Raw genomic sequence first — 17775 nt, forward strand, 5'->3', positions numbered from 1 at the left:
TATCTATTCCGTTACCCATTAAACATGGTTTATTAGTCAGAGAAAGAAGCAATTGAAACCTGATCTACAAGGACTTGTAAACTTTAGTTAAAGAAATGTATAAATTTTGATTTTGGTTTACTGCCACTTAGTGTTCAAGGAAGCTTGAATTACTACTTAAGTTTCAGCTTTTCAGGTAAAATAGATTCTTCCATTGCAGGACCAAACATAAAGGAAAAAGCTAACGGTTCTCTGGGTTGCATATGGGGCTTCCTTGTGATCTAGTCAGAGTTGGTAAATGTGATTTTCTTTGAATTTTGTTTAACAGGGAGAGTGCATTTTGATTTGCTTTGATTCATGTCTTGATGTCACCGCAGGTGAGTTTCCTGTCCTGCTGCCCGTCGTAATATTGTGGATTATTTCCCTTATTAACAAAAAATGCAATTACAGAATGCCATTGAAGTGTAAATGAATGAATACATGAAAAAACAGGAAAACACTTTTTTTTTTTTTTTTTTTTTTCTGGGTGGGTCGGATTACATATTTACATTTGAATCATTGAATGTGTATCCCAATTTCCACTGTTGAGTGTTGAGATAAAACATTCTGAACGATTGGATTTCGTGCTCCACACTTTGCTGGGACTTGGGAATGTGAGTCTCTGAAGTCTGATCTTTGTTAAAAGATGTCTCCAAATCGAAATTCAAAGAGCCACGTACAGTGAACGAGCCGGAGTATGCCTTTTGTGGTCTTATTTTTCTGTAATGTCTCGCAACAGTCATCTCTCTGGAGCTGAAGGGGATAGTCTCGTCCTTGCTATCTCAGTAAAAAATGGGAAGCCTTCAGGAAGTTACCAAGTGCAAGTGGTTGGTTCTTATGGACCCTGCATATGAGATTCTTTACTCCGTCTGTAACCTGTTTATTCAGAAATCCATCAACCTTTTACGTAAATATATAATCTAAGTAAAGAAAGAAGAGTGAAAGGACCTTTCCAAATCTTCCGTTTGCATAGGGAACTCTTCTCTGATGTACTATAGGAATAGGAGGGGATTTCCTGTTAGTTTCTTCTCCTCCATATGACGATCTCAAACTACTGCTTCTAGTTGTAACAGTGGTGAAGCCCTGGGGTTTAGAATTACTACCCAAGACGTCTGGGAGGCTTGATTCCTAAATAAACCCATTAGGGCCAAATACGAGAGAGATCAAAGAATGGAAGATATGCTAAATTACCGCAGCAGGAAAATATAATGAGCCAAAAGTAGTAGTAGTAGTTTTGAATCTACTTACCAGAAACAATACAGTGGCACAGTTCTTCAGGACTTCAAAGTTCATCCTGACATCATCTAGGCTCCTATCAGGTAGTTAACAAATTAGAAAGAAGATATCATTAGTTGGATTTCACTTTCCACAGTGTTGCTTCAGAGGTAAAGATCAAATTTGTGATTGTGAACACCTGTGCTTTTGCTGCCCAAGCCCAAAGTAGGCAGCCAAGGTCGCCATCTGGTGAAGAGATGAAAGCCAATTTTTCTTAGTTTCCACATTATTAAATGGCTATTATTTATATTAGTGAACAAAGCGCAGAACTTAGGGCTTCTATGCTTGAATCTTTTGCATTTGCATTTGGTTACAATCAAAATTCTCATACCTGGAAGCCCTGCTGCGTTTTACTATCTGATGACCACAGCACATTCCTGGTGACATTCATCCAGCTGCACATCTGGAATATTGGCAATATAAAATACAAGAGATGTTTTCAAAGTACGGCTGGATGAACGTGGCCAGCAATGTATTATGATCAACAGATCTGAACTTGTGTTTTATGCACATTGGCTTAAAATTTCATACTAACAGAATAATTTTGAGCTCTTTTTATTCGTTGGCCCAAAATTTTCAGACGGAAGATACTGTAATTTTTCCTATGTTGAAACTTGAAACTAATTGTGTTATATAGTATGGTGGTTATGGTTAGAGGTGTAAATTGGGTTGTACTGGCTGGTACATGCTGGCTCATAGGTTGAGTTGGGCCGTGCTTCCCTCCCTTGGGACACTTCGGGGGGTTGGTTTGGCATGGCCCATGGCCCGAGCCCATGTAGGCACGTGCTATGCTGCAGGCTGGGCTGGTCCGTGGGCTGAGCCTTGGGCTAGGCCGGACCAAGCCATGAAAGGTATATTTTAAAAAAAATAAAAAATGATAAAAAATTTAAATAAATTAACAAAATAGAAAAAAAATTAAAATAAGTCTTAAAATTTTAGTTTATATGAATTTTGATATATACAATTTATATATGCAATAATAAAATGTAGTATAATAAAATTGAAATAGTATAATATATATATATATATATATATATAATATATATATATATATATATATATATATATATATATATATATATATATATATATATGTGGGCTGGGCTGCGTGCTAGGTCGTGCCGACACGCGGGTTGCGGGCGGCATAACACACACAATCGTGTTATGTCGTGTCAGCCCATGTACCTGAAACCCCAGGCCTAGTATGACCGTTCCGTGCCTAACACGGCTCACATTCCATCGTGTCGGTCTGACCAAAAATCATGCTGGGCCACGGGTGGCATGGCCCGATTTATACTTCTAGTTATGGTTTAGTCGAATGAAAGTGTGTTCATTTCAGAGCCATCAATGCATCAAATCGGGGCTGGAACCCGGTGGACCCGTTTTGAACTTATAAGATAACTATGCAGATCCAGTCTTAACCAGATTCAAAACTGATAATTCAGGCTAATTGGGTCTGGCCTGATTTTAGACCCGATTATGTTTAATTATTATTCTCGGGTGATGTTCGCAATGCACGGTGGATGTGCATGTGAGGCGCCCCCGTGTGAGGAGCAGATCCCGTTCCCCTGCCGTTCCCCTCTAATATAACAATTTGAAACTTCATTTTTGATAAATATAACCTTAATAACAAGACAGTAACTAGTAAAAAAAATCAGTGTTTTAAGACTTGGTCTGGACCGGGCAGTTGGACCGTGAATTGGCAATCAGTGGCCTTTCTGGATCCCGGTTAAATGACGGTTTAGACAGGGAAACTGCCCAGTTAACTGGTAAAATGAGGATCCAGAGAGCATTTCGGTTTTTATTCCGGTCCAAGTCTTAAAGCACTGGCAAAAATTGGTCTTAACCCAATTATAACTGGGACACAAAATTTGGAACCAGAACCGGTATAACCAGTTCAGTTATATTGGATTGACCCGACCCATTGAAAGCTCTAGTTCATTTGATATCACTCACGCTGAAAAATTGAATGTTCGATTGACATACAGAAAGATTTCTTCTTCATTTGTCCAGTATTAATTCCTTTGTTTTCCGACAAATATTTTTCATTTTTTACCTCACCAGCTAGTAGTGAAGCTGTGAAGGGGAGAGAGAGAGAGAGAGATTAAACTTAACGTGTAATTTACCTTCATGTTACCAGCTCTACGACCAAACTTCTGAGTCAAGATTCCCAGAGAATCGATCATCCCAACAGGCACAGGAGCAGAACGTCCAATGTCGACAAAAGCCTCCTTTATACGAGCGCTATCGAATCTCTGAATGTTATGTCCTGCCCACACTCTACCATTCAAGATGCCAAATATCCGATCGGCGACGTCCTCGAACATTGGTGCAGTGGCCACCGTCTGGCGAGTTATTCCGTCGCAACGCCTTGACCTTAGTGCAACCGCAGACAGGTCCCCGGGTCTTATCAGAGTACAGTAGCTCTCAAGCTCAACGAGTTTCCTTGGGCAGACTACAATTGCTCCAAACTCGAGGACCCAGAATCGCTGTCCGGCTCTTCTGGGTACCGTCGTTTCCAAGTCGAAGAACACAATCTCGGTGGCAGCGTCACCATTGGAATGAGGAGTTGCCATTTCTTTCCTACCTGCAGAGAAAAAGCCACTGCTGCTCGTCTCCAAATTCAGGTTAATCTTTTTCTTCTTTCAGCGTAAACTTCAGCTTGTTTATAAAATGGCGCGCGCGTGGGGGACGGAACCAAAAGGGGTAGACAGAGATGGAGAGAAGCAATGGTGGATATTCTTCTTGGGTTAGATTGTCTTGTAGTTCAAGTCAAGAGATCAGAGGAAGGCATCCTTAGATTCTTTGGAGATGTATTGTGCAAAGTAATGTAAACCAGCAATTTCAGACTTTCCAGTTGATGAAGAATTGAATAATGACATCAAACAATTTTAATTAAGAGAGAAGACTTTCTCTCTCTCTCTCTCTCTCTCTCTCTCCTGAAAGGTTTCAATTGCGCGCTTCCAAAGAAAGAAATCCTTTTAAAAGAATCCAGTTTTCTTGACCCATTTGGTGAAGGTGTTATTGGTGCAACAGTGCAATAGAAGCAAATTTCTGTAGGAGGATTGGTTCCTGGTTCATGCATGAGATATGGCTTTCAGACAATGGAATTACACAGGAAAGGAAAATTAGGAAAAGGTCCATGCGGTATTATCGGTAGATTAATGGTGGATGTCTCGTGGACATGGAGTGTTTTCTACGTTTAGAATCGCAACGTATATTGTGGGCTATGTACAAGTACTTGGTGCCATTGTTCAAACTTCAAGCAAGAGCAGCTCTCTCACTCTGATATTAGCTTATATTATCATCGATTCATGGTAGTAGGTGTTGAGTTCTAAATTTTAGAGCCAGAATCCAACGGCAGCCCGCAGAGGTGATGCGTGCGGGATCGGCATCCTAATTCCTAAAGCCTAAAGGGGTGGCGAATGGCTGGGTTGGGTTGGGTTAGATGCGGCTCGAAGGCCAACCAACCCATCAACGGTCCACTAACCACCTACATCCATTTATTTGTAAACCACATTTCTATATGTACATAAGTTGCAATCCAACTTAATCCATCCACCTTGCTCCATTTGAATACGTAAAAGTATGTGAACCAATCTTTCTTATTTATAATTAAAAGAATAAAAAAAAATCTTAAGATTCTTCTTGTATATAGTGTGATACATATCCTTATCTAATTGGTTCAACCCAAATATATTTGACTTGATTAGAGAAAAGAAAGAGATAAAAGAGAGAGAAGCCTACTCACGAGGAGATAGAATCTGAAGAAGAAAGAGCAGGGAGAAGAGTCAAAACAAGATAAGAAAGAAGAGAGAGAAACATAAGATAGAAGAAGAAGAGAGAAACATGGAGGGGAGAGAGAAGAGCCAAATGGATGGGGAAAGAGGAGAGAGAGAGAGAGAAAAGAGGAATAGGAATGAGAGAGAGTGAGAGTGAGAGGAGAGAGAAAATAGGAGAAAATTAGAAAAACAAGAGGAGAGAAAGAAAATATAGATTGAGAACACAGCTTTTTTTTGACTCAAAGTATCAGTCATGCATGATTGGGCTGAGACCGGATCTGCTCCTCACACATGCGCCTCACACTGATCTCACAGGCAAATTTCATCATGCATTGGAAACATCTTTCATACTTATCTGTTATTATTTATGGGAGATGTTCCCAATGCACCGTAGGCCAATTCAATTGTGCTTGGATTGGATCGGTCTGATGGGTTGTGTCAAAAAGTATATGGACAAGTATGGAGACACACAATGCAGAATTCTGAATTCCAGCACCCCCCTACTACTAGCCCTCTCCCCCCTACAAACCACATCCTGCCCGTGAATTTGATATCAATTCACGGTCAGGATGCATTCTTCCTGTATTTTAGGGTTATAAAATTCTGATCTAGGTTGATTGGTCATTCTTCCAAAAATACACCCCCAACTTAGGAAATGGGGTGAATGATAGGGCACGATTCCTCTCTTATAACAGAAGCGAAAGTCAGCTCAGCTGTAACCTAATAGTGAAAGGAGTTCCATGTTCCAGATGGAGATCCCTTTGGAGATCTAAGCTACTGTTTTGGATGCTTTTATTTATGTGCATGAGACGCTTACATTAGTATGGGTGTAAATAAGTAATTGCAATCAATATTTTTAATCGAAAAAGACAAATGAAGAATTAATTGGGATAACGACTAACGTGTGGAAGCTTAAAATTAAAAACAGTCATGGAGCTTTTCTCCTCCGTGGGCAATCCCGTTCATCATGATAGGAAAGTAAGCACAATACCACTGTGAGACCTTTTTGATAAAAGCAACTTCATTCATTAAGAAAATTCGATTCGAACTTAGAAGGGAACCTGCCAAGGTCATCATACATTAACCAATACATACAAACAGCCTGAATAGGGATGCAAGTCGGGCCAGGTTAGGCTGGATTGAAGTCAACCCTAGTCCAATCCTAAGTTCTAAACCCTCAATTCTAATCCTAATCCAATCTATTCAACATAAACCCTAACTAAATTCCTTCAACCTAACTTGAAGTAAATTTCGGGTTGAGCCCAACCCAATCTTTTCTCCATCCCTTAAAATCTCATAAAACTATTTAGTCTCATTTTTTTATCAATAACATAAATCTTTATTGAATTCAATTAAGAATAAGCTACAGAAAAGTGAAGGGAGGTAAATTATCTTAACTCCCCCCCAAAATAAAGAAAAGAAAAAGTACAAAATTAGAAATAAGCCCAAAACAAAGAATCCCTATTCCCCTTGCTTAGCTAGCCCATCAAGAGAAGAATTTACAGTTCTTTTCACCCAATTGGACTTTATCTCAACATCCCTTGCCAATCAGTTGAACTTTTTCCTCTCATTGCTGTATTTCCACATTCCAATCTTATATTCCTTAAACCAATTTACCACTACCTTTGAATCACCTTCAACAATTAACCTCCTAATACAGTTCTCTTGCCCTTTGAATCCCTTCCAAGGCTGCTAAAATCTTAGCCCTAAGAGAGTCACCCTCACCAATCCGGCTAGAGAAAAGGGCTAAGGCATTCCCTTCCTCATTTATGAAAATTCCTTCAATACTTGATAGCCCTAGATTCCCAATGCTCAAATCTTAACTCAACTTTCACACACACACACACACACACACACACACACACACATATATATATATATATATATATATATATATATATATATATATATATATATATATATATATATATATCAGTCCTATGTTTTATTAGTACTTGTTTGTTGATATTTTCATTAGTTCTTTTAGTACAAAATTTGGAAAAATAAGAATTTGACATGACTATAATTTATTATGAGTTATGACTTATGATAAATCTTTTATGACTTATTAAGGTTTTAGTCTTTTCATTTGGGATTAAGTGAAGTGATTATCTTAAAAGAAAGACATGATAGTATCTAGTGAGGGCTATACAACTATCATACATCTAAACAAATCAATGTATGATATATATATATATATATTTGTGTATGACATATACTATAGAGTCAAGTTCGGGTTGGGTCGGGTTGCCCAAGAGGTCAACCCTAATCCAACCCGTAATAAAGTGGGTTCATGAATTTCAACCCTAACCCAAGTATCAACTTGACCCAATGTCGGGTTGGCAACCTTAAGCCTGATGATCATAAGGAAACAGAAACTATTGTCTATTTTTACAAGCACCCCAGTGAGACTTTGAGAGGTTAAAATATACCCTTGTTTACAATTTTCTTCCACCTTTTTTTTGTGAAATTCTTCTAAAAGTTCTAACACATGTAATTTTTAAAATTTCTTAAACTACTCGTATGGTTTAGCTAATTGACTAAGTATACCCCTACTGTTTGACTATTGTCTAATGCTACCCTTACTGTTCCTAACAATTAACTAGTTCTATCCTTACTATTAGCATTCGTTAATATTCCATCAAAACCCGTAGACACATGGATTTTTTTTAAAACCCAACTTTACCCTTTGTCACTCTCCCTCTCCCTTCTTATTCTTCACTAGTGGCAAACCGAGCTGGCTCGGTCCTTAATCAACAACAGCGGTAACCCCCGCTTCACCGTCTTCTTCTCTGCGAACTTATTTTAGGCATAACAGGGACTGAGTTTGACTTAATAACCAATCTTGCTTGACTTTGGTTTTCTCGAAGGCAATGTACTACTAGACGGCCAAGCAGTTATAGACGCTCTATTCTTGAAGGTAGGCCAAGCAATTCTAGACGTTCTATTCTTGAAGGCAGACTGGTTCTCTAGGTTGCTCAGAAAAGCAAGTTGGAGTTTGGAGGAGATAACATACACACTAGGTTTTTGTTGCCACTTCTCCAAGTTGCTCGGGAAAGTGGGTTGAAGTTATGGAAGAAATAACAAAATGCACTGGGTTTCAATTGCTGGTTCTCTGAGTTGCTCAGAGAGCAGGTTCTCCCCTCTCCTTCTCATTAGGGTTGTTTACAAACAATGCCAAACTGACCAAACCGACCAACCCGACCAACCCGACCTGATTTGGTCAGTTTTTCTTCACCACCGGTCAATTTTGGGTTGTAAAGATGGGTAAATCGATAATCCGATACATGAAAACCGAAACTGAACTGAACTGAGTTATCTAACCATGTTATCTCTATCCTACTTTCTAATTACTTACTAACTTAGTTACTTATTTTTAGCATTAATTTTTTAGTTACTTCTTTCTAGTTACTTACTAACTTAGTTATCTATTATTTCTAGTCCTTAGGATTGGCATTAATGGCAAGCATTGCAAGGAAAGAAAAATCCCTAGTCCCTACACTTTTAGAAAGATTGGCTTTTTGCATTTTTGGAAAGATTAAAAGAGAGGTTCTCTATTCTCTAAGGTATCCCACTATCCTTTACACCAAATTGGCAAATATGTTCTCTACTCTCTAAGCATTGCAAGTCCTAGTCTTCTTCCAAATTTCATTATTCTTTGATTCTTTCTTTCCTGGTCCGCCTCTTCAAGGCTCAAGCACTCTCAAGATTTTCAAGTTTCAACATCATTCATTCACTTGGCTCTTCCATCTTCTCAAATCTCAACTCTCATTCTCTTAACTCTCAAGTTTCAACTTCTCAATACTCAAGCATCACATTCACAGGTTAGTATTGTTTTATTTAATATTTTTAAAATTTAATGGATGTTAAAAGTTGATATATTTTATTTGTGTTTTGTTTAAGCTTTGAAAAAAAATCCGGTTATTTATGATATATTTGCACAAAAAAAACTTTAGTTTTGTATGAAAAACCTAATCTATTTAAATATATATTTCAGTTTTAATTTAAATATATATTTTATATTTAAAACTGTTAAATATAGATATTTCAATTTTGCATAAAAACCAAAATATCTGAAAAATATTTGTTAAATATAGATATTTCAGTTTTAAATAATAAATATATATCTGAAAAAATATATATATATTCTGAAATATATCAGATATATATTTCCAAAATATATATTCCGATATATTTGTATATATATTTTGGTTTTAAATATATGTATTTCTGAAATATATATTTCCAGAAAATATATTCTGAAATATTATATATAATATGTATATTTCAGTTTTAAATATATTTCCAGAACCGACCCAAACCGACTAGACCAGTTTTACTTAATAGAGGGTTGGTCTCGATTTACTCTTTAGGTAACCCCGATCAGGTCGGATCAATTGAAAAAAAAAAACTAGTAAACCGATCCAATCCGACCCATGAACAACCCTACTTCTCGTTCTCTTCCCCGGTGATATAAGAGATCTGCCGGAACCATAGAGGTCAGAAAAAGGAACCATCGAAACCGCAGAGGATGGATGGTATAGGGAAATCGCAATTATAGCCTTTCCCCTCTTCTCTCTCCCTCTCGTTCTCTTCCCTGGTGCCATAGGGGAGCCGCCAGAACTGTAGAGGTCGGAATCAGAAGCAAAGCAGCCGGCAGTAGTTTGTTGATAGTCATCGATTATTGAAGCCTCATCATCTGTTTTTGCGCTCTACGACTTTGATTCCAATGTTTGTCACTGACTATTTACTCCTGTTTGCCACCAACTATTGATCGCCACCGACTATTGATCGTCACCAACTGTTGATAGTCACCGACTATTGAAATGGCAAAGATCACTGACTATTCAATTTTGACCCCCTTGTTTGACTATTCAATTGAATCTGTTGGAATATGGGTTTCACTTTGCTTTCCGTATCAATTTATCCAAAGAATAAAATAGAAAAGGCAGGCGTTGCACACAAGACCTCAAAGAGAACAACCCCAAATGAGTATATCAGACTTCTTTGTCAACTGCTACCGACGGAAATACTTCAAATAGAGAGTGTGAGAGGGGCCGGAGGTGGAGGGGGTTAAAGATCGAGCCAGCTCAATTTGCCGCTGCTGAAAGGAAAAAAAAGGAGTTGTTGAGGGATAAAAGGTAAAATTGGGTTTTAAAAAAATTGTCACGTGGTGTCAGTAAGGGTAGAGTTAATCAATTATCAAAAACAATAAGGATAATGTTAGACAATAGTCAAACAATAAGAATATAGTGATATACTTAGTCAAAGGATAATTTAGGAAATTTACCTTTAATCAAGCAATAAGGGTATACTTAATCAATTAACTAAACTATAAGGGTAATTTAAGAAATTTGAGGGCGGGGCCATCGGCCCTATCAAAAAATTGAATCCAATGTGAAACCTACCAAAATCTGTGTAGACTCGAGATAAAAACATTATAGTGAACGACAATAACCACTTCCATCTCAGTTTAGCGCTTACACTGGACGGATTTACGTGATGGATTAAATGGCCTCTGCATCTTTGGTAAAAGCTAAAAATGGGAAAAAAGGAGGGAAGAAACGAGGAGAGGAATAATAGTCAGTGTAGAAGAGAGGTAAAATGTAGAGACTTTCGCACTTATCTGATTCATTCCAATCATAATTAGTAGTTTAGTACATAATAACTGCTTATTTTCTAAATGCATTCCAATTGTGGAATCAACTCCACAAAAAAAAAAAAAAGAAAAGAAAAGAAAAAATCCAATCAAACAGGAATGACACGCCTAAGTGAGGCCATCGCCCCCTTGATTCTCTCTGTGGCTGCTTGCAGCGTGGAAAGGGATGCCGCATAGGAGATTCGAATACAGTTATCATCTCCAAATGCATCTCCAGGGACAAGTGCAACCTGTGAATTCAGCCACCACCCAATTTCTAAATAATTGAAGACATTTATTAAATCTACTATTTAGAAACCAGGGGGAAATAATTAAGAGGAATGGCAGCATGGGAACCAATATCTAGCTTTGATGGACCTAGTTATTAATCTTCTAAATCATGACTTAACAAGGTGATCTTAATTTCTACCTACAAATTCTTGTCTCGTCTGGTATGAATAATAAAGTGGCAGTTAGGATCATCTAACAAGAAATTTTTTCTGCTATAATAGATTCCTAAGATGCAAATCAGTGGTTCTAACTCATACCCTATTGCACTTTGGTAATGAATAGATGATCTAATTCCTCTGTCCCGTTTTTAGGGCTGTAAGTTGAGTTGCCTGATTTGAGGAATCAACCATATCAGGCTTAGGTTAGGGTTCGGGCCCATTGAAAATTTAGCAAATTCCCAACCCAACTTGCATCCCTGCCCATTTTTGTACTTTTGGTTCTCATTAGGGAAAACAATGCATCTGTTTTTTTTTGATAAATAAAATAATGCATCTGTTACCTGTGCTTCATCAAGCAGATACCGACAAAGAGACTCTGAATCCTTGATGACACCAAACCCCTCGGCCTCTACCCCGTAGTAGGAGCTGAAATCAAGGAAAAGATAGAAAGCACCCTGCAAAATACACAGGAATTCATTAAGAGAAACTGAGAAAGTTTTCAAAGTCATGGTTCAAATAAGTGAAAGAATACAAATTGCTACCTGAGGCTCTGAAATCTTAACACCCTCCAATTCTTTAAAGCTTTTAACCAAGAAATCTCGCCGCTCCTGGAATGCTTTTACCATGGTAGAGACTGCCTCACCTCCAGCATACCCTAATCCTAAAGCAGCAACCCCCGCTTTCTGAGAAATACTGCTAGCACCAGAAGTTGACTGAAACAACACCATGAAAATTAGTTAAGAGCTTCATTATACAGGACAAAACTAAAAAGAGCTACCTCTATTAATCTTGACTAGACTTTTGGACAGAAAATTCCAGCCTTGGTGAGGTGAAAACTAACAACAAATTAAGAGAAGCTGAAAAACCAAGATATTGTAATTGAGCAACACTTGCTGCTTCAGGAAGAGGGGGAGCCCCAGGTTACTATGCCATATATGTGGTGCCCTTAAAAGTTAAAGGGCATATGTTCTATGCCAAAATTGACACAATTGATCCAGACAGCTGAAATCAGCCATCCAACCCAGGGAACAATTGTAACAGTTGGCCATAAATTTGACCATCCACCCAGTCTTGGAATCATGTTGGATACTCAACTTATCTGTAAATTTATGCATTCAAAACCATGTTCAGTTCTTATGTATCTGAGTAACATAGTGAAAAAAAAAAGTCAATTTGGTGCAGGTTTTTTGGCCAAAAAGTTTGCTCAGAGTAGTATCAAGCAAATAGTTAGGGGGTCAGTCTCCTGATCCCTGAATAAATCTGCCACACCATTTAATGCAATGGACCTAACAGATCTTATAAGCCACAAAGCAGTGGAAGAATAACATATATCATATTTTTCTAAATTTTAGATGAGTATGAAAAGAAAGCCCAAGAGAACAGCTGTATGGATTAAATGTTTATTTTCTTTTGCTTTTTTTTTTTGTGGGTCAGTGAACCATACAGTTATGGTCAGACAATCTTGGTGAAATTTTGGCTTAAATCTCCTAGGTAGACTCTCACTGGATGATAAATGGTACCTGGCTCTGGATTTTCCCACATGCTGCAACAAAATGTCTAGGACCAGCAAGATATCCAAGCCGCCAACCAGTCATTGCAAAAGCCTATAAATATGCCACCTTCAAATATTAACCCTCAAGAAAACATATCATCCAATTAAGTTAAGTAGCTTTAGGCCATGAAACTTTGTCTAGACCAAGAATGATAAGCAGGTAAAATGTGAAATGAGCATGAAGCAAAGATAAAGTCTTGGGTCAATGCACAAATGAAAAGCAGGCAAATTGTACATTACCTTAGAGAAACCATTCACTGTTAAAGTTCTCTCCCACATGCCTGGCAAAGAAGCAAAACTTGTATGTGTCTCTGGTGCATAAATGATATGCTCATAAATCTCATCAGACAAAACCTGATGCACAAATGAGGATCCCAGTTAAATTTTAGGCTGAGATGAACAATTAGAGAACATGCATCTTTTCCCCACTTTTATCATAACCATATGATCCTACCAGAAGCCTGGGATGCTTTGCTACAATATCAGCTATCTCCTCAAGCAGTTTCTTTGGATAAACAGATCCAGTTGGATTTGATGGAGAACAAAGAATCAGCAGCCTTGACTTATCAGTGAGTTTGGATGCTAGAAACTTTGGGTCTAATAGGAAATTGTCAGCGATGTGCGTTGGCAGAATAACAGGTGTTGCATCAGCCAGCCTTGCCATTTCTGGATAGCTTACCCAATATGGAGCTGGAATTATAACCTGAAAAAGAAAATTTAGAGTGAAACACTTTCTACATATATAATCATTAGAACAATAGATCTCAACTGGTACAAAAGCAGGTGCCATCCATATGCTCTCAAAACACTTTCACCATTTACACTATTAACTCTGGGTCTTGGAGTTCCAAGCGTGTCAACATTTTGATCAGGAAGTTTTCTCAGATACTTAATAGAATAAACAAAATCCTACTGTTAAAACTGAAAAATAAAAAAAAAATCTGACATCAATCATCAAAATATCTCACCTGTTATTAATAATTCGTGCTTTAATGACCCCTATCCTATGATGTGAATGGCCTGGGAATTTATACAACTTTATTTGTATGTTAACTTTTTCTTTTAAAGGTGAAGTAAGATTTAAGCCACATTGAATAGCTATAAGTAGTAAAGATATTTAACTAGGTTATGAAAGTGAACAGTTGTTGCACCACCATCCATCATCAACATTATGTTGCAACATGGAATTTTCTATTTCTGTATCATTTCCTAATAAGGCATCATAAAGTTCTAAAACCAGACTTAATGTACATATATTTGTCCTCAATCACATAATTAGTACAACAGATCAAACTTTTTTACCAAAGTAAGAGGCTTCGGCAGCAGTTTTGCATGGTTTGGTTATGGAACATAGAAGGCTGTCTTGAGATTGAAGAAATAAAATATCTGAAGAATATGAAGATAGGGTTTCAAAGTTGAACTCCTAACTTGACCTTGCAAAACATGTCAGGAGCTGAATTAAGAAGGTAGAAAGAGGAAAAGAAATATTAAAAACAAGAAAGGGATTACATCCTTGGTAAAGGACTTGGAAAAATGTTATATCAAGCTCTAAACAAAGAATTTGGCATGACAATTCAGAAATCCAAATCATAGGCACACGTACACAGTTCCAAATGTTACAAGATATGATCCTAAAATAATTTCATCATGTGATATATGACAATAAAAAAAGTCATTACTCAATTTAGGTCCCATGTGATATATGGCAATGATACTTTAAAATAAATTAATACACAAGAAAAATCATATAAATGGTTTAAGTAATTTCAGTAAGAACGTGATAAAGTAAGTTTTTTCTCTCTCTAAATACTAGCATGTGTCAAAAAATTGGTATCACTTTGTTTCGTGTGTCAGAGACATTATAAAATGTTGATGCAGGCTATCTAGGGTCTAGGGAGAGGTGGATTTAATGTGGATCTAATTTTTCTTTCTTTCTAATATTTATTTTTTGTGCACATAGAGGTCGCTCTCTGATAAAACCTGTTTTTATATGTTTGCCAGCTTGAGATTTTACAATTACACCAAGAAATGGCCCCCTTTTAGTGCATATGCCATTACAATAAATCCACAAGAAGAAAGACAGTTCTGAAAGTGTTTTGCCCAGAGATTATACAGATTCTGTCAATGATACGATGACAATGAAGGTAATAATCACTTTACCTCATCATCTGGAGAACAAACTGCAAGCACAGCTTGCAGGATACACTGCTTGGCCCCATTACTAACCAAAATCTGCTCAGGTGTATAAGTCAGCCCATTCTCCTCTAACATACGAAAATGAGGTGTCAAAACCTTTCCCAAGAACAGTCATAAAGTTCCCAAGTACTTACTTGGTTTGAGGACTATAGAAACTTTAGATTTACAACACAAGAACTAACCTTTGAGCTTATGACAAATTGCTGTCCGCAACTCCAAAGTACCAGCATTTGGGGTGTACCTTGTGTAACCTTCACGGATTGCTCTAATTCCTGCCTAAATTTTGAAAAATAGGGTAGATAATAGAGAAACTAAATGATGAATACCATTGGTATTAACATAGAATAAACACAAACGATTAATGGCAAACAAATTAGGCGTAAGTGAATAGACAACCTCCGCAATTACAGCTGGGGTATCAAAATCAGGTTCCCCGGCCGCTAATCGAATAACAGGCACTCCAGCTTGTGCAAGTGCAGTTGCCTGGTCGGTTATAGCCATTGTCTTGGAGGGCTTGACAGAATTTACTCTGGGGCTCAACGAGATGTCAACCTGCATATTCTCGAAGATGCTCTGTGCTCTTACCACAGCAGATATTCTAATTGTCTGGACGCGTAACCTCTTCCCTAAAGATCTACCAGAAGAACATAACAGTGTAAGAAATGCTGTCTAATAAAGATTAACCGAGAAAAGGATCAAGATCAACAGCTTAGTAAGCCCTGCATCACTACTTTGAGCTTACATAAAATCTTCACGATCAAGTTCTTATATAGTACTTGAACAAACGGATGTAAGTCAGAACCAGACAAAAAAATTCTATAAATAACAACTAAATTCGTGCAATAATAAGAAAATTTTTTCGGAAAAAATTCATCGACATACAGTAAAGAGTAAAGAGATAAATAAATAAAGTAGCAGGGAATTTCAGAAAGAGAAAATGATACAGGACGGCAACATTCAAGCTTTAGTTTCAAATGAAAAACTCCTTGTAAACTGAGGCCACAGAAAAAATCTAAAAGAAAATAAGAAAAGCAGAAAAGAGGTACTCAGAGAGGAAATGGGGGCTCACTTGAGGGAGAGATGATGAAGATGGGAGGAGAAAGAGAGGGATCTGAAAGCTTGGGGGTCCAAAGATATTCCGGAAGGCTGATTTCGAAGAAGACGAGCTGGTCTTGAAGTAATGCTGGTGCCCCGAATAGAACCGGCCATTAGAGAACTTCAATTTGCGATTCCCTCACCCCTCATCCCTCGTTCCTCGAATATTTGTAAGGTAGAAAGCTAGAGGTTGGTGAGAGAGAGCGCATAAAGGGAGTTGGTAGCGATGAGGACGTTAGGTCTGTTGGGCCCGGCATTGCAATGCCCAGTCCAGATGAGCTGAAGACAAAATTATACACACTCGGCTGAACTACCTATCATAGATTCAGCTTTTTGAACACTGGTGTGTCCAATCGTGATAGGTAATTCAGCCGGGTGTATATGTTTTTGTCCAGCAATGCCAACTGAATTTTGGTGAGAGAGAGCGCATGGTTTGTTGGTTATTTGGAGTTTGAAAAACGGATCGGGACGAATAACCCGAAAATTTTGGGAAAAAAATCTTCCTGTCGGCGTGGAGTCTGGGCTGGTGCTGGTGGGTTGCACTACAATTCAAGTTCGTGCAAATAGAAGCTCGAACACAGGTCTTGGATACTCCAAGCCAAGGTCAAAGGACTTAAGATAAACGGGTTCGGATCTGGAACAGGATTTTGGGTAGGCAACCGTTAATGGACTTCAGTATTCGAGTCGAACCTGAAAGCTGCTGTAGTGGTAGTGGAGACGGGAGTAGGTGTGACACAACCACCCACTCAATATTCAAAGTTGGGATTGGCAGCTGGAAGTGGAACTGGACATTGATGATTGATCCTTTACGGTCTTGTCTATGTTTGATGTTCGGTTGCTAATGGGCTGGGCTAGGCTGGGCCAAATCTCATGCATTGGAACCCATGCATTGAAGTTTAACCTATTGTGTCATTTATCTCCAAGCGCTTTTTGCAACTTTTGGCTCTAAATATCAATAAAAATAAACTTTTTAATATAGTTTTTAGACTATCTTTTTAAAAAAAAAGTATTAAATGAGGGCAAAATACTGTTCACCTCATTCTCTCGGACGGTGAATAACGGTGGCAAACCTTCTTCACCCCTCATTCTCTCTCTCTTTTTCACATTTGAGCTGTTCTAAACTCAGAATAGAGCAGAATGGTGAGATCCCTCTCCACTCAGACCTATAAGACATTTGTCGCACGCCAATTTTGCTGCTTACCATCTACAGTTAGCTGAGTCAAATAGAATGAATAGGTTGTGGTAATAGGAGAAGGAATCTTTACTCTGCTCTGAGTTTGGAACAACTCAAATGTAGAGAGAGAGAGAGAGACGGGGGAGGTTTGTCATTGTTGTTAACCATTCGAAGGAAGAATGAGGTGAACAGTATTTTTCCCCTTATTTAATATTTTTTTTTCAAAAATCATAGCCTATTCTAGAGATTATACTAAAATTTTTTCTTATTGATATTAGGGGCCTAAAATTGCCATTATCAGTAAGAACCCTTATTGAAATATAGATAAGGAGGAAAGTCTAACAAGTGCGTGAACCATGATACATCCCATGTATAGTGAATCTAAACTCACCATTAAATAGTTTTTACGAATAGAACCATTTGACTTGGTTGATTTCCTGTTTTTTTCTAATCCAACTATTGTCTAGAGTAGGGATGGTGAACCCTATTTTTATTCTAGACACGTGGCAACTTAGGAAGGCACCTCATTGATGGTGATGCCCACATTGTAGCGTGCCTACTGTATTTTTTTCTTACTTCTTAAGGAATTTAGTGGC

The 17775-nt window shown here is 37.9% G+C and overlaps 2 protein-coding genes across 4 annotated transcripts; both read right to left on the minus strand.

The window, feature by feature from the left end:
* Nucleotides 1–253: 253 nt before the first annotated feature.
* Nucleotides 254–4751, minus strand: LOC104605923 (protein NEN4-like). 3 transcript variants are annotated; one of them, XM_088892079.1, is made up of 6 exons: nt 3420–4751; nt 1625–1696; nt 1433–1479; nt 1267–1330; nt 967–1146; nt 254–887 (listed from the first exon to the last, which is right to left on the minus strand). In XM_088892079.1, exons 1-6 carry the CDS (start codon nt 3867–3869, stop codon nt 879–881), a joined length of 822 nt encoding a protein of 273 aa, XP_088748205.1. In that variant the 5' UTR covers nt 3870–4751; the 3' UTR covers nt 254–878. The 3 variants fall into 3 exon arrangements, with proteins under 3 accessions (XP_088748205.1, XP_019054737.1, XP_088748201.1); XM_019199192.2 differs by having other exon boundaries at nt 254–894; nt 3420–4743; XM_088892075.1 differs by lacking the exon at nt 1625–1696 and having other exon boundaries at nt 254–894; nt 3420–4734.
* A 5929-nt stretch (nt 4752–10680) lies between these two features.
* Nucleotides 10681–16269, minus strand: LOC104605921 (bifunctional aspartate aminotransferase and glutamate/aspartate-prephenate aminotransferase-like). The gene is made up of 10 exons (XM_010270877.3): nt 15980–16269; nt 15307–15544; nt 15093–15186; nt 14875–14978; nt 13169–13417; nt 12955–13068; nt 12683–12766; nt 11705–11875; nt 11504–11617; nt 10681–10964 (listed from the first exon to the last, which is right to left on the minus strand). The coding sequence occupies exons 1-10, from the start codon at nt 16117–16119 to the stop codon at nt 10824–10826; spliced, it is 1449 nt and encodes a 482-aa protein (XP_010269179.1). The 5' UTR covers nt 16120–16269; the 3' UTR covers nt 10681–10823.
* Nucleotides 16270–17775: the final 1506 nt, after the last annotated feature.

The sequence above is a fragment of the Nelumbo nucifera genome, chromosome 1, assembly GCF_055504915.1.
Source record: "Nelumbo nucifera cultivar China Antique chromosome 1, China Antique-T2T, whole genome shotgun sequence".
NCBI classification, from domain to species: domain Eukaryota; kingdom Viridiplantae; phylum Streptophyta; class Magnoliopsida; order Proteales; family Nelumbonaceae; genus Nelumbo; species Nelumbo nucifera.